This window comes from Monodon monoceros, unplaced genomic scaffold (genome assembly GCF_005190385.1).
Source record: "Monodon monoceros isolate NGI ecotype Baffin Bay Population unplaced genomic scaffold, NGI_Narwhal_1 Super_Scaffold_13, whole genome shotgun sequence".
NCBI classification, from domain to species: Eukaryota; Metazoa; Chordata; class Mammalia; order Artiodactyla; family Monodontidae; genus Monodon; species Monodon monoceros.
The window spans coordinates 29,803,942-29,826,257 of NW_021703769.1; the positions used below are offsets into that span (position 1 = coordinate 29,803,942).

Consider the following 22,316-nt stretch of genomic DNA (forward strand, 5'->3'; position numbering starts at 1 on the left):
TCCCTTTGCCTGGCAAAGAAAAAAGCCTCTCTATTTCTTATCTTCCAAATCTCTGTCTCCATATTTCTATTCAGCATCGGTGCACAGGGAGACAAGGTTTGGCAACAGTCCCTGCCAAATCTCAACCAAGTTTGAGAAGGAGCAGTCCAGAGACACGTTAACTCATCAGGAGTCCCCAAGCTTTTGAGGAAGGCTTAGTACCTTGCCCCCATTGTTCTGCCCTCTCCGCCCAAAACTCCTCCACAGAACTGCAATTTAACACGATGCCCTTGGCATTCTCTGGGTCCACACTGGCCACACAGTGTTTATAAAAAGCTTTATGATAAATTTCCCTCAGCTCAAGGAAAGAATTTGACGCTCCACGTGGACAGAAACATAAATTATGCAGAAATCAAAAAACAAAACCACCATCGCCCCTCTTTCAAGTGTCTATCAGGGCGAGGCTCTGTGTGCACGGAGGTAGGGCTTCCCTAAGTGAGAACAGCAGGTGATCCCGGGGCTCCCAGGAACACCATAAGTGGAAGTGTGTCAATCAGGGCCTATGTTTGGCTGCAAATAACAGACACCTGGGGAGAAACTGGCTTAAACAAATTAGGGGTATCATTTTTCTCACATAATAAAGTCCAGAGGAAGGTAGACGGGCTGGTGAGCCACAATGTCATATGGTTCCACTTTCAAGATGGTGCCCATGCTCCCAGGCACTGCCTCCAAGTTTTGGGCAAGAAAAGGGGAGGGTTGAGGCCAGAGGCTAAAGGGCCCAGTCAGCAAGTCTGTTCCTTTTTAAAGAGCTCTCCGGGAAGCCTTATCTGTGAATTTCACTCACTGGCCAGAAATGTGTCACATGAACACCCCCTAACTGCAAGGGAGGCTGGGACATGTACTGTGTTTATGTGATTACTAGCAGAGAATGAAAGAATAAACAAAAGCAACCAAAGTCCCTATCACTAGGACCTGAGAGGTGATTCAGTTCAGCATCCACAAGTGAGAAGATGATGCCTGGAGAGGTTCTGAGGCCACCCAAGTTCTTGGAGGCCAGCAGACGCACACCCTGTGGCTGACCTTGGTCTCCAGCCTCCCAGGACACAGATCACATGAAAGCAAGGCCAGTCTCAGTGCACATGGATTTATTGAGTTATGGATGCCATTCCTAGTGCCAGGTTGAACCACTGGGAAGATGGCCATATGACCAGTGCAATGTAGGGAACTGGATTCTCACTCTAGGTGGTGTCCCACAAGCAGCATATCGTGGACAGGAAACACATTGACAACGTTAGTTATGGGGTGCAGGTGGCTATCATGATGGGTGGTGCCTAACTGGGAGGATGCCATGACGGCTGCAGTAGTAAAGGGAGTTTTGCCTACAAGTCTGTTCAGAGGGAGTTTTGCCTACAAGTCTGTTTAAGTCTACCCTTAAAGCATGATAAAAGTGTCCAGACCTGCAAAGGGCAGTAGGGCAAGAGCACTGGGGCCAGCTTGGGAGGTAAGCCAGTCCCTTTTCAGTGGGGCAGTAGGTCACCAATGAGGCCCAGTATCCCAGGCAGGGTGGGACAGTTGGCTGTTGTCCAAGGTCTGCTGTTCTCATCAGAGCAGGGGCTGGAGAACCAGAACAGGGAGCACGGAGAGCATGGAGCTCCCCTCCAGGGACGCATCTGCAGAGGACACCTTGGCAGATGAGAGCAGAGTATGAACATGAGGCAAAAGCCTGGCTCTGCTCTCTGCCACCCCCACTATCCCAGGCCATTCACGCCTCCATCTAGGCCCAACTGGCATGGAAGGGTGGAAAGAGGCAGTGCAGGAGCTGCCACCTCACCATCCCCTCCCTGAACCTACCTGTAGGAGGCTGTGCTCAGGGTCCTGGTGGGGGTCCAGCTGGTCGTGTAGGACTGAGGGCCACCCACCGTCAAAGGCCTGTATGGCTCTATCTATGGAGGGAGGGGTGCAGGATGGGCTTGGCTGAGAAACCCTAGCACAGGGCCCAGCTCCTGAAGGACAAACTGAGACCCTTGGCATCCTGCGTGGGCCCTCCCCAGATAGAAATGGGAAGATAGGATGTCCGCAAGGCTTTTGGAATGGAAGGTGCTGGGCGAGGAATAACAAAATAAAGACAATTGTGTTAAGAGTGCCTTACATACTGTAGTCTTCTGTCCTCACAGGAGCCTGACAATTATCATCCCCATTTTACAGATGGACACAAAAAGGCTTAGAGGAATTTAACTCTCAGCTAAGTAAGTGGCAGAGTCAGCCTTCAAACCCAGGCCCTCTAACTCCCAAAGTGGTCAGCGAACCACCCAGCTACTCAGACCCGAAAGGCAAGATCTTTAATGGGGGGAGTTGGCTATGCGTGGCGGAAGCAGGAATCTCGCCTTGTTCCATTCCAGGGCCTCGGAAACTTGTTTTAACCGCCCCCACTTCCTGCCCGCAGGGGCACCAGCCTAGACTACCCTAGGATTCTACTTTGGTCTGTTACTTGGCCTCCGGAACCAGCTGAGCGCAGATTGCCCAAGGGGCAAGACGACAGCAGAGGGGGTAAGTGGGCCTACAAGGCTGCCTCTGGGGGCCTCAGTTTCCTCAGCGCCAGCTAGGCAGCTTGGGAGGGGGCAGAAAGCCCCGACTGGACTCCCTTCCCGCCCCGCCCGGGCCCCTCACCCAAGCAACGGTTCCTTGTGAAGAGCCCCCGGAAGACTTCGCACTCCTCGCGCCGGTTTCCGCTGGCTCCGCAGTCGCACCAGGGCGCCACGCGCGCGCTAGCGTTGTCCACGTAGTTGGGAGTGACGGCGGTGCCTGCCGAGACCCCGAAAGCAGGATAATCGGCCCACCCGGATAGAGGCATTCCCAGGAGAGCCCCCGCCCCAGCAGGGATCTGGGTGGTGCATACCCACGAGGCCGGCGTAGGCGCGCAGGCAGCTGGGGATCTGGTCTCGAAGGCAGCCGTCCAGGTTGCTGGGGGCAGGCGCGCAGGAAGCCTGGAAGGCCAAGAGGCGGGGCCTGCGCGGGGCGGTCGGAAGGCGGTGAGTGGGAGGTAAGTGGGACCCGCCCCCCACCCGCCAGCCCCGCCCCCTCCCTCTACTCCACCTCCTCCAGCACCTGCAGACCGGGCTGTGCTCGCAGGCGTCTAAGGGCGCGAGGCAGGAGGGCGGGGCCGGTTCAGGACCCGAGAAGGCGCAGGAGGGCACGAAGGTCTGGCGCCGGCGCTCGGCACATGCGGGGCCGCCGCACGGGCAGAAGAGCAGCGCGTGGGTAAGCTCGGGCGGCCCGCGGGCGAAGAAGCGGCGCAGGGCGCGGCGGCAGCGGGCGCGGGGGCAGCTCCCCGGCGCGGCCCGACCCAGGCACTGCACCACGTACGCGGTGCGCAACCGCTGGCATCGCGCATCCGCGGTGCACGCGTCGGCCGCGTCCACGCATCGGTTCGGTGCGACAGCGCTCGGTGACCCTGGTGGAGCGGCGGACAGGCTGTGGTTGTTGACGTTCCTTACTCACACACACTTCACCTCCGCCTCCCAGCAGGGCCTCCGAAGATGCGGGGTGCTCAAAACTCGAGGTGGGCAGAATGTGACCCGAATGCGTGAGCGACTGGTACTGACTGACCTTCCGTTGTGGAGTTGGGCAGTGGCGGGGTCAGGGATTTCCTGCAGCACGTCTGGGGTGGATGGGGCGCGTCGAGGCTGGGCCTGGCCTCCCGCAGAAGCTGAGGCCCACCCTCCGCAGGCATCACCCCTCACCCATCCAAAGAGGGGTCCATGAGATTCCTCTCATTCTCCTGGGCCCCATCTGACACGGAAAACAGCAAGGCTTCTGGGGACCTGACTCATGGAGACTTATCAGAAATGGTGCTGAGGACAGTGGCCGCTCCTCTTCTGCTCTGACATGCCGGGACGCCTGACCTTTCTTCCTTTCCTCTCCTTCCCCCTCCCCCTTGGAGACCCTTTGAGTGGCCTGTAGGTTTCAGGTTCTCCTTTCTTCTTGACCTTCTCTTGTGCCTCCTCCTGCCCCCTGCCTCTGCGTCTTCCCCCTCCATCCTCTTCTGGTGCTCCCTCCTCACCGATCTAACTTTTGCTGCCCCATCTGGATGGACTCTGGTTTCCCCCTGGGCTCTCCACTCTCCACCAGCCAGATAAAAAGATTCCCCACTAGGGCTCTGGGCACTGGAGCAATTTAGGCCTGGCTGCCAGGGTGTGGATTCAAGAGAAGTTCCAGATGGCAGGCCACAGGGCTCTGTCCTTAGCCACAGGGCACTCCACTGGGGGCAGAGAGTGTGCCTGGCACAGCCCCGTCACACACCAGGGGTCTGTTGGGCAGAGGGTGAGCTTTATCCAGAAGTGCCATGGGCCACATCTAAATCCAGCCAAGCTAGGGTTTTTGGAGGTCAGAACTTGGCAGCCCCTTCCTAGGACCTCAGTCACAAAACGAGGCTTCCCCTGCCCCTCGGTGCTCTCAGAGGAAGGTAGAATAGACATTGAGGGCTTGGAATAGGTCTGTGAGTGGACGGGATGGACAGGAGAGGGGGAAGCCTTTCCTTTCTCTCTTCTTTCCTCCCCTCCAGTCTCCTTCCCTCCCTTCCAGGACTCCATAGCAGCAGGCAAACTTTGCCCTTCTCTCCCAGCCCAGCCCTCACATCCCCAGGCCGCAGCCACACACAGCAGCACCTAGTGTCTCCTGAGACACCTAGTGTCTCCTGGTTCCACTTCTGTTCCTTTGCTTACCTGTTTCCCTCCACCAGGAGCACCCTTACTTCATGTTCACCCTCAAAACAGCACATCTCAGCTCCAAGATCTCCTCTGCCTTAAACGTTTGCCAGATTCCTTTCTCCTCAACCTACCCACCTGGTAAAGTGACCCCTCCCTCCATGATGACCCAGGTGAGGAAGGGGTAGTCCAAGCAGGTGGGACAGCAGATGCATGGCATGGAGACACTGAAGATGCAGGGCAAAGAATCAGTGTGAAGCTGCAAGACTGAAGGTGGAGGGCTGGGGCTGGGGGAAGGGTAATAGAGGCGGGAGAGCAGGCAATAGGAAAAAGAAAGTTTCTGGGGCAGAGCTACCAAGGCAAGACTTGGGAGACTTAGGAGGCCGTGGCTCTGTGGGACCCAAAAGCTGGAGGCGGGGTGCTGTGTCCCCACACCTCGAGCACAGGTGTCTCATTGGTGCCCCTTCCTGCATTTCAGCTTTTCCTAGAATCACCTTCTTGCCTTGTGCTTGAGGAGGGAAGAGGATCAGGGACAGAGAAGCCAAGGTTCAGAGGTCTCGGGGAGGAGGCAGCCACTCACCTAGAAGCAGTAGCAGCAGCAACGGGGGTGCCAAGCAGCTGGCCATGCTGGGCAGCAAACAGAGGAGAGGACGACCAGAGGCAGAGCCCCAGTCAGACAGGTGCCTCCTTCCCAGCTCCCCTGAGCCATAACGAGATGGAAAGCCAAGTGTCTGTGCTGACGCACTCTTCTGGGGGGGAGGAGCCTTTGCATCAGGAATGACTCCCCGCCCCCAATGAGTCCCCACCCAGGCTGCGCCTTCACGCAGATCAGGGAGCCACTGAGTCCAGTGCCAGAATGTGCCTAGATGGATCCCACCACACCCCCCAACACACACACAGCAACACCCACACAACAACCCAAGGAGACCTTGTCTCTCCCACGCTAAACCATTAACTCTATGAAACAACACTGTTCTTTTCCGTCTCTTATAGTTTTACTGTTAACTTTTTATTAGCTAATTTTAGACTTGCAAAAAAGAGCATTGCAAAAATGCTAGCGTTCCCTTTATATCCCTCACCCAGTTTCCCCTAACATCAACATCTTACCTGACCATAGTACAATTATTAAAACTAGGAAATTCATGTTGGTACAAGACACTTAACTATAGACCACTTTGAATTTCCCCAGTCTTTCCACTAATGTCCTTTTTCTGTTCCAGGATCCCATCCAGCATCCCACATTGCACTTAGTCGTCATGTCACCTTAGTTTCTTCCAATCTGTGGTAGTTCCTCAGTCTTTGCTTACAAACTGGGTGCTTCCCTATGTGGCCCTGCACGGTGGACAGTCCCCCTTCTCGAGGGAAATGCAAGCCATAAAAACTTCTTTCAGTGGCATTAACTTCTCTGTCTCATTGCTATGTCGTCTCTATAAATCAGAATCCCACAGCGAACACAGGAGTGGGCTTTAGCAAACAGTCTCATTCAGCGCCTTCAGCTGGTAGAGTGAAAGCAAGGCCTGAGCCTTGGGGCTACTTCTCTGCTGCCAGTGGGTGATTGCAAAAATTCCCCAATTCTTCACACCCTATGAAATATGATTTTGCTGCTCCTCCCTGGAGGGGAGGTGGGATTTGCCTCCCAATCCCTGGAACCTGGGCCGGCCCTGTGACTTGCTTGGGCCAACAGAATGTTATGGAAGTAAATGTGCCAGTCATGGACTCTCAAGAAGCCTGACAAGCTTCCACATACTCTTCTGCAAGAGGAGATGAGTGAGGTACTTGCCTCAGGATCACAACTACTGATTTTCCTTTTTGCCTTAGGCTCCAAAAATGCCTTGGTATGGTAACTGATCCTGTCTTTAGTTAAATTTTTGATATTTTGTTCATCGTGGACTTTTGTATTAATTTTGATCTTTAAAAATATTACATTAAAATATTTCTTATCTTGATTACTTTTTGTGCCCACGGTGAATGCCTCCCTTGTCTCACTCTAATCCTGGTCCTGCTCACTTAGAACCCTCCCCAGCTGTTATGTGAACAGGCCTGGGCTAGCCCGCTCATCCCCATCACCCTAGCCAACAGCCAGCCAACCCCAGAAGCAGCGACCAGCAGTTGACTGCAAATGTATAAGTGAGCTGAGCTGAGACCAATCGAACCACCAGCTGACTTGCCAATTCACAGAACTGGTTATTGTTTTAAGCTACTAAGTTTTGGGGTGGTTTTGTTATGTAGCAACAGCTGATAAAGAAGGTCACTCAGCTACTTTTGCATGAAGCAAGGAGAGAGAGTAAATGGCTGTTCAGAGTGTCCAGGGGAGGCAGGAGAGGTGGAGCAAAGGGAACATTCAAGCTAGGCAACACCATCCTATGCCCCGATATATACGGGGCCTGGCTGTCATCTGAGGCTCCACCTACCAGCCACCGCCCTTTGTCACCCTCAGGGAGCGCCATGGTGTTGAATTTACAGACAGAAAAGACAGAAGTCCCAGGGCAACATGTCTTTCTTCTGACTTCTACTTCGGTGTCCTTTCGAAAATGGCTTCCTTTGTCCCCTCCCAGGGAATGGAGGAGAGGCTGATTAATGTCCAAAGTAAGGGGACTGCAGCAGGCCCCATGCTTCTCTGAAACCTCACCTAAGGACTAGGAGTGGGGTGGGGCTGAGGAAGCATCTGAGGGACAAGAGAGGGTAGGAGACGGCAGGAAGGAAGGTCCCAAGGATTTTGTTTGTTTGTTTTGCAGGGGCCAGGCTCCAGGGAAGTGGACTCAGTCTGAAATGTAGGACCCCTGGAGTCCAGGCTTCTGTCCCAACAGTCACTGCCCTCCAAAGAGCTAGGTCTGAATAAAGTGAGTGTAGCAGACACACCTAGGCTGCCTGGACATAGGCCTCTCTGGGTGCCCAGCATGACCCAGCGCCCCCTAGTGACAGGAGGTCAGTGACTACATGACCTTCCCTCCTGGGACTGATGGATTCTCGCTTGAGCTGGAGGGTGTACCCTAGCAGGATCCCGCAGCCCTAAGGAATGGGGACAGCACTGCGCAAATTTTGATGAGGCTCCAGGGTCCTGGAGTAGGTGGTGTGGCGGTAAAATTTCGAAGCTGCCCAAAGGTGCAAGAGGTCTGCTGACTCGCTGGCTCCGCCCCTGGGGGGCGGGGTCCAAGTTCCTGGTGTGGCTGTCAGTAGCCACCTGTCCTTAAGTCTTCTCATCTCAGGAGTCACTTTTCACCAGAGACAGGATCTTGGCTTTTGGACTCTACCTGCTGAGAATGACGTGGGGTGGGGTGGGGCATCATCCCCTGAGGGCTGGGACCCCAGGCTGCAAGTAATGCGTCAGGGACCCCCTGTCCTCCCTCAGGGAAAACCAGTGACCCAGGAAGAGCCAGAACTTCTTCCTCCCCTGCCCCAGGGGCCTCCAGCATCTGGCCCCAGACAACAGCTTCTCCACGTGGTCTGTCTCATTTCCATACTATAAGCCCAAAAACCTCAGAGTGGGACTTCCCTGGTGGTCCAGTGGCTAAGACTCTGCACTCCCATTGCAGGGGGGCCCTGGTTCTCTCCCTGGTCGGGGAACTAGATCCCACAAGCCGCAACTAAGAGTTCGCGTGCTGCAAATAAAGATCCCACGTGCCACAACAAAGATCCTGCATGTCGCAACTAAGACCCAACGCAGCCAAATAAATATTTTTTAAAAACTCAGAGTAAGGGACTGTGAGATGAGGGGCAAGAGGTGGATGGGTGAGCAATGGGAAGTGGAGGGCCCCACCTACCTTGGGGGTACAAGCAGGGCTGTGGGGCACAGGCTTCTCAAGGTGGCTGTTGGGCTCTGACAGAGTTCTCAAGGTCTGCGGAGTAATAGGTGGGGGAAGAGCGCTGTGAACATAGGTGGCAAGAGTCCCTGATGCAGGGTGGGGCACAGGGGCTCAAGGTGGCTGGGTGCTAAGTGGAGAGGAGGGGGCCCATCTGGAAGGAGGCAGAAGACAAGAGCCTGTCCCTTTCCTTCCCTCCCCATCTCCCACTGTGCCTCACGCACCCAGGGCCTGGGGCTCTGCAGTGGCTGTCAGGCCCAACTCCATTGGGTGAACACTGCCTAGAGGGTGGCCCCTGCATGGGCCATCTTTGGATCTGAGCAGTGGATGAGAGGCCAGGAGATTGAGACAGTGACCGTTAGTAGGGCACCCTGGGGCTTCTTCCCTGCAGCCAGAGGCTTGCACCCAGGTTGTTCTGTCCAGCTCACTTTCTGCTCCCTCCTGAGAGGAGCCCTTGGGGTCCAGGCTCCAGTTGAGACTCATGCTTTGCCAGGGCCTCTGACACTTCCTCTCTCCAGCCCTGATATTTATCCTAAGCTCTGGAACCACCCCAGCATCCTCCAGATGTTGGCATCACTCAGGTCCCAAAGAGGGGCGGACTTCCTTCCCCAGTGGTACCTGTATTTGTGCTTCTTGTCATTGGGTGGCCCTGCTGCCCTTGATGACTCCAAGCTATGCTCGGCTGCTCACATCCCATCTCCCAGGGCCTTACCACTTCCTTTGATGTCTCTTGGAAACAGTCTCCTCAATACTTCACCTGGCTGATGACATGCGTTTGCTGCTCCCCCTGTAAGCCCCCAGTGATGACACACCAAGCTCTGACCACCTTGATCCTCTGCTCACAGACCCACAATCAACACTAATTGTGTCAAGGCCCTATCAGCTGGTGCCCTGCCCCTGTTCGGGATGCCCTCTTCCTCCATCTCCAGCCCAAACTTTGCCCTCTCCCTCAGCTTGCCCAGAACGCTCCCAAGGCTAGGCTGTGTCAGATGTGGTCATAGGGCTCATGCCTTGCCCAGTGCCCAGTGAAGGGGCAGCCCTAGACTGACCATGCTTGGTATCATGTGACCCTCATCCCAGGTCGTGGAGAACTGGGTTAGGGGCAGGCCCTTGGCACAAGGGCAGCCAGCACCATAGCTGCCCAATGGTAGCGAAAGGAAAGATGTGCTGGGCCCTGCATTTGGGAACTTGAAGGGGGTAACAGCAGAGATTTAGGCAGAGGAAATGCCAGAAGGCTGAAAGCTCGTGAGAGAGAAGCTGGAGAGGCCTTGAAGGGTACATTGGAGCAGGAATTGCATTATAAGCTGGTGAAAAAACAGGGCAAAGTCAAGGATGAGGCAGCCTCTTGGTGAGAGAAAAGAAGATATGGACAAGAGGTACTGAATCCCAGCAGTGGGGACCAGGGTAGAGGGCCCTGCATGGATCCACGCCTTTGGCTTCACTGGAAGGCCACTGGGGCCTTCTGCTCAATGCTTCTTTCCATTGCCTTTGCCTGCCTCTGTGCACCTGGGGGCAAGGCCTGAGGACCCCACCCCAGCTGCCCCAGGTCCAGCAGAGCTCTGAGGAGCAGGAACCTTAGCCCTCAGTGCCTACCCACTGCACATGGGGTCCCTCCTTGAGCCCCAAAGGCATTGTTGGAGACGGAGTTCCGGGTGCCGGCAGCAGCACCAGGCCAGGCTGGCCCCAGGGAGCAGAGGCAGCAGAAAACTAAGGATCACCGCCAGCGTGAAGGTGTCCTGGTCTGTGGAGGACAGGGTATGGCTGTGTCCTGAGGTGCATCACAGGGGCCCTCCCCACTTGCCCCCCATGGACGCACTTTCAGGCTGCATAGGACCGCTGTCCACACTACCACCAAACCCTGGCTTGTCACAGAAAGGCGGAGCCCAGCCCAGAGCACAGTGGCAATTACGGTTACTATTGCAAACCTGCAGTGGAAAAGAGAAACGGAGGGTCCCACAAGATCAGGGACTTCTAAGGTCACCCCACACACACCTTTCAGGCCACTCACCCCGCGACCATGGCAGGCGGTCAGGCAGAGCTCCAGCTCTCGGAAGGTAGTGTTCCGGCAGCGCCTTTCCTGGCACACCTATGGGCAGTGTGTGCACTGGGCAGTGAGGGGGAGTGATGCTTTGGCCTGCAGGACTCAAGTGGCAGGGAGGGGTCGGGTGGGCAGGGCTCACCATTCTAGGTCCACACTGGGTGCCTGACTCTACCAGGCCCAAATCAGGCAGGTCCAGCTGGGTGCCGGGCAGCACGAGGGCTCCCTTGCAGGTCACCTGGCGGCTGCCTAGGGGTACGATGGAGTCCACCGGCACCATGTGTGGCGCCAGTGCACTCTGCTCCCCGCCCTGGCACTGCAGTTTCCCACACTGCACATCGCTAGGGACGAAGTGCAGGGTAGTCAAACAGCGTGGAGTTTCTCCATACCCTCTTCCCCAGCTTCCCCTCCCTCCGCTCCCCACCTCTGCGCACAGGGCACGAAGCTGCTGTCGCTTTGCTGGCCGCAGTTCCCATGGGCGTCTCCCGCAGAGTTCACAACCTGGAAACAAGCCTCCGGGGCTGGGCGGGAGCCTGAGGAAGCATGGGCGGGACTAGGGGGGGCAGCCCAGACCTGAACCACGCCCCTTCTGCCTCAGTTTCCCCCCGCCCACCTCCCCCTAGAGCATTAAACTGAGCAGACCCGAGGATGCGGGCGGAGGGTGCGCTCTTGGTCTCACCAGGCCCCCAGAGCTGCTGGCACTGATGCTCCAGCGTGGGACACGCGCCGTCCCGGCAGTAGCCGCGGCCTCTGGCGCAGGGCGAGCCATCCAGTCGGTAAATGTCGGGGGGGCAATAGGGGGAGGCCCCCGTGCAGAATTCAGGGAGGTCACAGTCGCCCGCAGACTGGCGGCAAGGCGCACCCGCCGGCTTCAGCTACGCAGGTGACCCGGGTGGAGGGAAGGCGGCGAGGCATAGAGAGAAAACGAACAGTTAGAGATACACTTCGAGAGCGCCAATCGGACACGAGAGAGCCCTGCGGGGAGGTCCAGGCGAACCCACGCACAGAGCAGAGCCAGCACCCGCAAGGGAGACCGGAGGGCGCCGATTAGCCAAGACCAACAGGCCGGCTCCCAAGTGCCCCCAACCCTCACCCCCAAGCCTCCCATACCCTCACCAAGCAGTGTGCGCAGCAGTCCCCGTGGGTGCATTGGGCCCCCGCACGCAGCGAGCAGTTGTGGGCATGGCAGCAGGAGTCCGGGCACTCCTGGAGCCGGAAAGGCGAGGAGGGACCAGGTGAGGGTGCAGCGCCCAGACCTCCGGGGAGGGGGCAGGCGGGGACCAGCTTGGTCCCCCGGGGCTGGTCGTGCGGACCTGACCTGGCCGGCGCCGCAGTCGCACTCCTCGCCCTCTTCCACGAAGCCATTCCCGCAGTGCGCCCGGGGCACTAGGAGCCCGGAGTCCGGCGCGTTGGAGAGGCACGCGCCCCCTCCCTTGCTGAAGAAGGCGCGCAGCTGGCGGCGGCTGCAGGCGCTAAACACTCTCGGGAACGGGTGCCTACGAGCGGGGGAGGGCGTCGGGCATACGGGGACCACCCCCTGCCAACCCCTGCTCGTCTCCAGACCCCTCCCCCCGGCACACAGGTGCTTGGCTACGCAGCCGCCGGATGCGCGAACACCGCCTGAGCAACTGGCGGCTAGAATTCTCTAGAGGCAGAGCCCAGAGAGGGTAAGTAACTCGCGCAAAGTCACACGGCAAGCGCGAGGCAGGAGGGTGTGACGCCAAGAGCGATCAGCCCAGGACCCAAGGTCGAATCCCAACCCAGCGCCGCTCCTCCCGGCGTTGGAGTAACCTCGCAAGTTTGTCCGAAAATAATTTATCATATCGTGAGAATCCACTTTGCCTGCGTTCCCTACACTTCAGCCTCATAAACAACCCTCAGGGCAGGCACTATTACCATCATCCCCATTTCACAGAAGAAGAAACTGAGGGATAACCATTTCGCCCAAAGAAATGCAGCTGAGGAAGGCCCGGGTCCCGCGGAGCCTGTCCTGCAGCCCCTCCCCCGCCCCGGCGCGGGTACCGGGTAGCTGCGGCCATCACGCAGCCGCCCTGCTCCGCCGCTGCCTCCACGCAGCAGCCGTCGGGGTCGTGGCTGAGGCCGAGGCTGTGGCCTATCTCGTGGGCCATGGTGGCTGCAGCACCAATGGGGAGCTCCGAGTGGTCCTGGGAGGGCGTGGGGACGGTCACTGCGGGCTGCGGAGACCACCCCCCAGCACCTCTCCTCCTCCTCCTCCCGTCCCAGGTGGCGCTCACGGTGCTCACGCCTCCAGAGCTCTCCGCGCGGCACATGCCCTCGACCGGCGCCAGGCCCACGGTGGCGCCCTGGAAGGCGCGGCCCCTGAGGGAGGAGCGCGGCTTGACCGGGCGGGCCGGGAGTCCGGGCCGCCCGGCCGGGACCGCGTAGGGGTCGGAGGCACCCACGTGAGCAGCTGAGCCGAGTCGTGTGGCTGCCGTGCCCACAGTCCCTGGCGCCACTGCAGGAAGGCCCAGAGCGTGGCGTTCGCGTCTGGCGTGACGCGGATCTGGTCCTCCTCGGTCCACACTTCCAGGCCGGTCAGCGCCACCTGAATGTCCAGAGTCCTGAGAATCTAAGGGCGCGGTGGGGCAGGGCTGAAGTGGGGGGCCGCCGCGGTGCCCGTGCTCCTCCATGGGAGCGCCCCTCTTTCTTCCCCTCCGTTCCCTCTCCCCATCTCCAAGCCTGACCCTGTCGTGGTCACCCCAAAAGTGCTCTTCCCCCCACCGACCCAACCTGATCCACATAGCTGGCGACCTCCAGAAGACGCTGTTTGGTGTGGTTCAAGTTCCGGTGCTGGGTCAAGAACTAGAAAAGCAGCAAGCAATACCGCGTGTGAGGATGGGCTGAGCTCACCCCATCCAGGCCTGCCAACCCCCTTGGGGCTTCTCTCACCAGGGTGTGATCCGCCACTATGTACATCTCCAGGTACCTCGGGCTCCCCAAGGACTCCCGCCTCTCCTGGGAAGGCGGCAATGGTGACCCTGAGTGGCAGGCTGCTGGGCTTGAGCCCTGACCACCAACCCCAATTCCCAGAAAGCACAAAGTTAACTTTAAAATTTTGCTAGAACTTGTTCCTTCAGCCTCCAAATAAAAATGTCAGGACAGGAGGCCCTGAACTGGGGCTGCACATTCCTGTCTCTTCTGATTTTAAAGTGCTCTGGATACTGCATTCCTACCCCCACCCCTTCCCATGCTCCTGACCCTGATCTGGGTGGCACACGAAAGCCTGGCCATGTCCCTTTTGTCCCCAGGGTCCCTGTAGCCACAGGCCCCTTTCCAGCTGAGCAGCTGCTCCGTCCGGAAGATCTTGTGGGTCAAGAAGTCTTTGGAGTCCCCAGCTGGCCAAGGATGCACATAATAGCTGGCATTGCTGCTGAGTGTGATCAGGCCCCTAGGGTGCAAAGGGGTACAGGGGTGGGCAGTAAAGGAACTCTTTCCCTAGTCCCAGGCCCAGCCCCTCCCCCAGAACTCCTCACCTCATCCCAGAGCAGATGCTGAGGACTACCCAGGAGTCCAGGACGCCCCTCACACGCCCATGGTAGTGGCAATGATCCTGGAGAGCAAAGGACCCAGCCCCAAACCTCAGCCAGGACTGAAGTGGGAGGGGCAAGAAAGAAAGCGTGGTGGGGGACTGGCTCCAGCTTCTCCTTAGGAACAGGAGGAGAATGGGGGAAATGGTGGAGAGGCCCTTGGTGGGTGCATACCCCAGCACGCCTCACCCTGTCCTCAGAGTCCATGGAAGTATCTCACCGTGTGGTTGGGGAACAGCACTACTGGCTGCCCATCTGGGCTGTAGTGGGTTTCTGTGTATCCTGGAGCCAGCAGCCTGCTGGGAGGGAGTGTTGCAGAAATTACTTAATCCAGCCCTGCTTCCTCCAGGATGCCCTCTGGTCTTCCTCCCTGATAGCTAATTGAGTAGTTCTATGAGTGAGGCACAGGGCTAGCACTTAGGAAGCAGCCGAAGTGCGTCTTAGGGAAGGGACAGGAGTGACTGTGCATTGCTCAGCTCAGAAAAATCTTGGGCTAGAATGAACAAGGTGAAGGTCAGGAAGGAGCCTTGGTAATGGCTTAGATGTGGAAATGGGCGTGTGGGAAGCACCAGGGAGGAACAGGAACACGGGAACGTTTGTGGCTCCCCTGGAACCTGTGACAGGCAGCTGGATCCACAGGTCAGGGGTGTTAGACTGGGCAGGAGGAGAGGAGTCAGGAGACACTGCCAAGGAGGTGGGACTTGGAGCCAAGGAAGTGTGTGAACTCCCTAGGTGGCCCTGGCTGCTGCCTACCCTTGTTGGGCATCTGGACAACCCTCTAGCCCACCTCCTCCCATTCAGAGTTCCTTCAAATCTTCTCCTCAGGCCCCCAGATCCCACATATCTCCCCACCTGTCCTTCACTGTTGCTCACCCCCTGCTTCCAGAGAAAACAGAATCCACACCTGCTCCTGCCCTGCCCGTCTGAGCAGGGATCCTCCTCCCTTCCTTCTCCAGACCCCACTCAAGTAATTGAATTCATCTTCGGGCTCTGTCTCATCAGGATCCTTCCCACCAAGATGGATCAACCATAAGTAAATTTCTCTTCTTAAAAGAAAATCCTTCACCCCACCTCACCTTGGCCTCTTTACCTGCAGACTGCCCCCAAAGACTTGTGATGCCTGCTTCTCCACTTCCCAGTCTTACTTCCTCCTCCAGCTTTGCTCCCCTACTCCACCCACACACTCAACCTTAGGAGGGAGGTGATGTGATCACCCTTTTTTTTTTTTTTTGCGATACGCGGCCCTCTCACTGTTGTGGCCTCTCCTGTTGTGGAGCACAGGCTCCAGACGCGCAGGCTCGGCGGCCATGGCTCACGGGCCCAGCCGCTCCGCGGCATGTGGGATCTTCCCGGACCGGGGCACAAACCCACGTCCCCTGCATCGGCAGGCGGATTCTCAACCACTGCGCCAGCAGGGAAGCCCTGATCACCCTTTTTAACACATGGGGACATTGAACCCCAGAGAAACTATGGTTAGGCATGGTGGAACCTGAGTTCCACCCGCGTTTGTTCCCAGTGCATGGGGGAGAATAAAACATGTGTAGAGTGCTCAGAACAGCGCCTGCAATGAAATAAGCACTTGATAAATGATAGCTGTTGATAACACAGTCTAGATGGTTTCACGAACCCACGCTCCATCTTAGACATTCACCTCACCCAGCCCAGCTCTGCCTGCTCATTCACCAGCTCAGAATCTTTGGCTTTGCACCATCCTGGACACTCAGCACCAAAATGGCCTTCTGTGATCTGGCCCTGCTAGGACTCCCCAAATTTGTTTCCCCTTGCTCCCCTCCCTCAGATGGAGACTCCCCAGGCAAGCCAGACAAATTGGCACCCCCTCTTGAATGTGCCTTGACCCTGGCATTCCCGAAGCCTGGAGCACCCGCCCATCTTTGGAATCCATCTTGGATTCTCTTTTGACTCAGCACACCCTGTGAGCACCCACCAGGTGATGCTCACTCATTCCTGGCAGGAAGCTGACAAGATGTTTCTGGGGCCGGGATGAGAGATGTGCCCCACAGCAGGGCTGACCCAGCCTCAATAGCCCACTTAAGCCTCGAGGGAGCCAGTCATGGGCTAGCATGACTCGCCCTGTCACCTGCACCTCCTCCTCTGGGGTTCTCACCCCATCCAACCTCCATCTAGGGTTCCCATCAGTCTCTGTCCCCAGCACTGAACCCTCCCCAGAGAGAGGGGCTATTCTTGGCTCCCAGCTCTTTCCCCGGCCTGGTACTCACTGATTCTTCTCCAGCTCTAGCAGGAGCTCCTGGCCTTCAGCCTTCAAGACCACCAGCCCCACTTCTAGCTTCGAGACCTGGGCAAGAAGGAGTGTAGGGCTGAGAGGGCGGGCATCCAGGTCCCCTGCCTGCCAGGAAGCAGGAAGGATGTGGAGCTGACTGGCGAGGTCATGGGGAGAGCACAGGGGCACGGGGCAGAAGGCCCCCGCTTGCCACTGTGGGTGTGGATGGGTGTGGGGTGAGAACTTGCAAAGGTGCTTTCAAACTCAGAATGTTTGTTGTTCTGACAGCAGCCATTTGACAGAGCCTGCAAGGTGCACTCCACATCCTCCCTGGAGAGACAAGTGGTTTCAGAAAGACGCCATGCCTTGCCCAAGGTTACTGGGCTCTTCCTCTGGTCTTCCCTCCTCTTTCATGCCCAGAAGCCTTCCTCTAAGCAGGGAGGAGAGTGGGGTCCTGAAGACATTGATGCAGGAGAGTGGGGTAGCCACGGCTCAGGCCTCCTCACAACCTCTCCTTTCTGTACCTTGCTGTTCCCCACTCCCTGTAGAATTCAGACTTAGTACCTCCACCTCCAATGCTGACTAGCTTCCCCCCCCCCAAATTTTCCTACGCCTCTAGCAGGCTCGCCCCACACCTGCTTCACTGAGCCCATGAGGTAAACACTGACTCACACGCCTTGCCAAGAGAAAAACTCTGGTTTTCTTGGCTAGACGTCAGGAGGGTGGGCCTGGGCCAGCCTGCCCACCTCTCCTTCCCCTACCCTCTTTGCCGCTTCCACCCTGTGGGAATACCCCATCTGCCCGCTTTGTCCACTCCCTGGCTGGGGGCCCAGAGCTGGAGCGGGCCAGGAGCCTCCTGGAGAGCAGCTGTGTCCTTGGAATGCTGGCCCCCACTTTTGCTGGCCCTTCCCTTTTATCCCACAATGCACTGGCCTGGGCCCCAGGCCAAGAGGCTCAGAGTCTTGTGGAGGGGGCCTTCCTCTGCAGGTGGGGAGCAAATAGTCCCCTCCCCCAGCCAAAGGCCGCCCTAGGCCCCAAGCATGAGCTCATGTGGCCGGAATGCCACTTGTTTTATTGGAGAAAGATTTGCACTGAGGAAAGGAGGCAGCCCAGATGGAAAGCTTCCTCTTGCCCCACCCCCATCCCTCTCTCTGTCCCTCTGCAGCCCCTGCTGTCCTCATTTCTTGCCCTCCTGGTGACCCTGCCCTTCACCATGCACTCCATCTCCAACCTAAAATGTAGGTGTTTCCTGCCTCTGGGACAGGACACCCTGCCACTCTGTCTGCTGTCCTCATCTTGGCAGGCTTCCCAGGGACAGAAAAATTGAGGAAAGCAAATTCCCTCTGGCACTCCCCTCCTATTTGGTCACAGCCCAGGCCAGGCCCAGAGGGAGGTCCGCAGTCAGGGTGGTCTCAGCATGTGATGTCCCTTCCCCTATGCCGGTGATGAACAATCTCAAAGCTCGGGCTGGCACCATGCTGACCACTTGAATGGGGGCCCTGAGGGTCTGGGAGACCCAGTGAGGGCCCTAGGTTGAGAGTTGCTGGGCCTGTGGGGGCCCCCCGGCCTACACGGCAGTGCTCTCCTGCCTTCCTCCTTGCAGGCTTGGACAGTGGATTGTCTTCTCTTTCCTGAAAATTCATGATGAAAAGGGTGCTCTAGGCTTGGGGAACATTGGCCAATGGTTTCTTCTGGGTTAAAGAGCTGTGTGACCTTGGGCAGTTTCTCCAGCCTCTCTGGGCTTCAGTTTGCCCCTCTGTGAAATGGGCATACAAAGGCTGTTGGTCTCCATGCAGCACAGCTGTGTGGCACATACAGATGGGGGCAAGGTTATTCTGAAAGTGTGTGATGGATGGCTGTTGGGAGGAGACTGGGACAGAGCATCCAGAAGAAGCAAAACAGGGTGGGCTTGCATTTGGGGGCACTAGGAGAGAGTGACTACTGGGCAGAAGTGGTGTGAGCCAGTGAGACAAGTTTCAGGCCCCTAAATGGCAGCGTCCTGGAGAGGACAGCAATTCATCCACAGGGTCACATGTTCTGGTAAACTTCGCAAAAGGAAGATATTTTGGTGTTTTCTTAAAGAGGTCCTTGAAAAGCTTCTGGCCCCACCTCTGCCTGATGGGGTGGAGGTGGCCTGAATAACACTGGGAAGAGATGGTTAAGGAGGAGGTGGGGGAGAGGAAACTGGAAAATGACTTCCATGTGTGCAGCCTCTCTCCATCTAGACGTCTCCCACCTGCCCCTGCCAAACCTTCAGGGAGGGGTCTGAAGGACTCTGGGGATCTAGGGACCCCAGCGAAACTGCCACGCTGATATCTGGGGAGGGGCAAAGGGGCTGAGAGACCCTGGGCCTCTGCAGAGTAAGGGATGACCTGGCACTGACCGGCTGCTCCAGGGTGACCATGTGCCGGGGTCGTCCATCCAGAACCCAGTGCAGGGTGACTGGCTCTCCAGGGGTGTTTCCTGGGGAGAGGACAGAGCACAGGGTGAGGGGAACCTGAGGGACATAGGGAAATTGGAGACAACAGAGGGATAGAGTTAGAGGATGTCAGCAGGCAGGAACAGGAGACTCCATCTTCAATACTCAAAAGTTTAGCCTGGGGCTTCCCTGGTGGTGCAGTGGTTGAGAGTCCGCCTGCCGATGCAGGGGACATGGGTTTGTGTCCCGGTCTGGGAAGATCCCACATGCCGCGGAGTGGCTAGGCCCCGTGAGCCATGGACACTGAGCCTGCGCGTCCGGAGCCTCTGCTCCGCAACGGGAGAGGCCACAACAGTGAGAGGGCCGCGTACCACAAAAAAAAAAAAAAAAAAGTTTAGCCTGGAGAAGGGTGGCCACCCATGAGGCATCCTTGGAACTGAGGAGCCACCAGGGAGGTGGCAGAAGAGAGACAGAGGAGGCTGGGAAGAACGGCTCAGCTGGGCACTTGGGAGACCCACTGACCTTGGGAGGGGAGAATTGGGGTCAAAGATCACAAGGAAGAGACCAAGGCCCCTAATACAGAGGGGAAAGGAAATGGGAGGCAGCTTCGGGTATTTTTAGACTGGGCAGCAGATGCTTTTAGGGTGAGAGATCTGTGAAGACAGGACGCCTGTGTCTCCCCCACCATCTGAGAAAAACAACAGCCAGATGTTGCCCAAAGCTCCCTCTGGGGGCTTCATGCTGGGGGCAGGGCTTCCAGGGACACTGGCCCAGAAGCCCCCTCCTCGTGTCTTCAAGAGTGGGGGGTTTGTTTGGGAGACAGAGCCTGAGTGCTCCCAGGACGGGAATGCTTAAGGGGGGCTCCAGGAGGAATACCAGAGCGAAGCATTACCCAGAAAGCGCCTGGAATGCTCCCCTGGAATGCTTCCAGCCCCCCTGCCAAGTGGACCCCGGAAACTCTCACCACACCCGCCCTGCAGGAATCAGACCTCAGGCTGCCCAGAGCCTACAGGCAGCCTTCCCTCCGTCCCTGGGGAAGCCCAGCTCCCAGAACTGACAGCTCCCCAACCCCCACCCAGCCCTGGCCCCAGCCCTGCCCAGGCTGAGATGGCTGCCCATAGAAGTGGCTCAACTCCTGCCAGGCCACACCGACCCCTTTCTCCTTCTCCATCTCCTCCTGCAGACCCCATCATCAAAGACCTGGAATCGCAGCCACTCCAGGAAGTCCCCTTCTCCCAAGAAGCCCTCCTTGATTGGATCAGCAGTTTCCATCAGGTAGATGGGGGTGGGGGTGGGGAGGTGCAGGGCCTTGGAATTGAGGCTGAAGGGCCAGTGTAGGGAGGGGTCTGAGTGCGGGGTGCGGGGTGGGGGGTGGGGGCGGTCTCAGGCTAGAGAGGACTTAACTCGGCGTGGAGCACCAGGTCCAGCTGGCCCTGGGTTTCCCAGGGTGGAGAGGGGAAGGTGTGCCTGTGTGCATGTGTGAGTGTGGGTTCTCCTCCTGGCCCTGTGCACACACGCTGGCCATTGGCACCTTGACGGGGGCAAGGAGGCAGAGATGGAGCTGTGGTGACTAGGTGGATGGGAGTGGAAACTGAGGAGCCAGTGTGGTGTTGGGGAGCATAGAGTCCCTCTCCATTCCTCCCAGGGGTCCCTTCATCCTCCCCTGACCCCAGACTGAAGAGGAGGGAGCAGCGGAATGCCTGGGGACCATCCCCAAAGGCATGAGGGCTGTCATCCCTCCCCCTCCACGCCCCAGAACAGGGCAGGACCCTATCCCTGTTGCCACCCGCCCCCCCACCCCTGCACAGTGCTCTAGAACCCACTGTCCCCAGGCTGCCCGGCCCTTCCTGCCCGCCTTGTCAGGCACTTGATGTACAGGACTCCGCCAATCCTCCCACCCTTTGGGAGAGGTTTTCATCAGTCCCATCTCACAGAGTTTGTAGAGGTCAAACTGAGAAGAGACAGAGCTGCAGTCTTCCCCCAGGGCCCTGCTAAACAGACACCTTCTGTTTGAAGCCGTTTCTATCTAACCAAACAAGGCAACATAAACAATATACACACTGCCCCAAGGCCCTGGGATGAGGGGTGAACATGGAATGATGCATGAGTGTGGAGGCCACAGCTAGTCCCTTAGTGTGAGAGCGCAACAGCGACTCCAGGGCACCGGTGGTCTCGGGCTTCCTGGAGGATGGAGGCCCACTGAACCCTAGGAGAAGAAGGTGCAGGAACCTTCATACTGGCGGATGGGGCCACAGCAGAGAATCCAGAGGGGTTTGGGGGTGCTGAGCAGCTGCTTGAAGGGAAGGGGCCCTGCCACTCTGCTTCGCCATTGACACAGGGTATCTGGGCACAGTGTGCAAGTCTGGGCCCTGAGGCCAGCACAACTGCAGTTGAGAGTCCCTGGGCAATTCCCACAGAGACTCTCCCAAACCCTCCCCATGCCCTGTCCTCCTGGCCCGCGCGATCCCCGGGGATTTCCGACCCTCCATCCCCGACAGCGACCTCGCGGCGCACTCCCACTCACCTTGAAACGCCTCAGCCCCCCACACCGGCCACGGCAGTCGCAGTAGCAGCAGCAGCCCCAACGCCGGCGACCCTCGAGCTCTCCGATACCCTGGGCGCATAGCTGTGAGCGCCTCGCGTCTGAGCTGCGGCTCCCAGCTCTCGGCTCCGCCCCGGCTGGATCGCGGCCGACCCACGCCCTCTGCAGCCAGCCCGCCGCCTCCCAACCCTCCCGCACCCCCATCCTGGCCCGCAACCCCCTTCTCGCGCGACCCCGCACGGAGCCCCGCCTGCCCGCGCCACCATCTCAGCCCATCAGTCCTGACCCCGGCCGGCGTGTGCCCTCGGGGAGCCGGGACCACCCTGTCGCGTCTAGGGGTTAGAGCTCGGTGGGGCGGGAGACCCTCGCGAGCCAACCCGCCGCATAGGTCTCAGAGGGCCCCCTATTCGTTGGGGTGGGAAGTGGAGATGGGGCGGGGACCCTCGGGAAGGGCCTTTGAGGACCAGAGCGGGGAGGCGGGGACAGTGCTAGGGGGCCACCTGTTGCTGCTCCGGTCTGCCCAGGAAGCGCCCCCCTCCATGGTCTCCTGGATCGGACCTTTGTCCTCGCCTTGACACCAGTCACGCCCAGAGTCGCCCGGGTGAGAGACTGGCGGGCCCTAGGAGAAGGGATGCCCGGGCGACCGCGACAGGCAGGTGCGGCCACGGCCCCAAGTTAGTCTCTGTTCCGTGGTGGCCACCAGCGCCTGTGCCCGAGGTGCGCGGGTCGGTCGGGAGGAGGAGCGGAGGCCGCGGTCCTGCGGGCTCCCTGCACGGCAAAGGCGAGGCGGTGGAACAGGCGGGCGGGCGGAGAGGGGTGCAACCCTTTGTCCCTGGTGGGGGCGGGGGGGGGGGGGGGGGGCGAGGAATGGCACAAAGCCATAGACTCCCACACGTGCGGGAGCCTTTTGGCTTTTGTTTCTTGTTTTAAAAAGCTTGTGTACTGAGTAGTAAATTCGGATAGCGAATAGCAAGTATTCCGATAGCGAGGGATGTTAAATTTAAGCAAATCTGTTTGTTTATGAGAATTCAAAATGCGCCAGTTCAGT

At 58.2% G+C, this 22,316-nt stretch overlaps 1 protein-coding gene across 18 annotated transcripts; it reads right to left on the bottom strand.

Moving 5' to 3' along the window:
- Window positions 1-1,116: 1,116 nt before the first annotated feature.
- LOC114893813 (GDNF family receptor alpha-4-like) lies at window positions 1,117-22,048 on the bottom strand. 18 transcript variants are annotated; one of them, XM_029219610.1, is made up of 24 exons: window positions 21,251-21,410; window positions 18,691-18,770; window positions 16,306-16,382; window positions 14,289-14,364; window positions 14,015-14,091; window positions 13,740-13,929; window positions 13,431-13,496; window positions 13,272-13,343; window positions 12,944-13,110; window positions 12,776-12,860; window positions 12,543-12,685; window positions 11,839-12,016; window positions 11,637-11,726; window positions 11,200-11,395; window positions 10,945-11,053; window positions 10,663-10,861; window positions 10,491-10,568; window positions 8,444-8,518; window positions 5,263-5,431; window positions 3,085-3,430; window positions 2,876-2,985; window positions 2,647-2,781; window positions 1,831-1,922; window positions 1,117-1,662 (listed from the first exon to the last, which is right to left on the bottom strand). In XM_029219610.1, the coding sequence occupies exons 1-24, from the start codon at window positions 21,348-21,350 to the stop codon at window positions 1,582-1,584; spliced, it is 2,991 nt and encodes a 996-aa protein (XP_029075443.1). In that variant the 5' UTR covers window positions 21,351-21,410; the 3' UTR covers window positions 1,117-1,581. The 18 variants fall into 18 exon arrangements, 15 of the variants coding, with proteins under 15 accessions (XP_029075443.1, XP_029075444.1, XP_029075442.1 ...); XM_029219611.1 differs by having other exon boundaries at window positions 12,944-13,086; window positions 14,289-14,367; XM_029219609.1 differs by having other exon boundaries at window positions 14,289-14,367.
- Window positions 22,049-22,316: the final 268 nt, after the last annotated feature.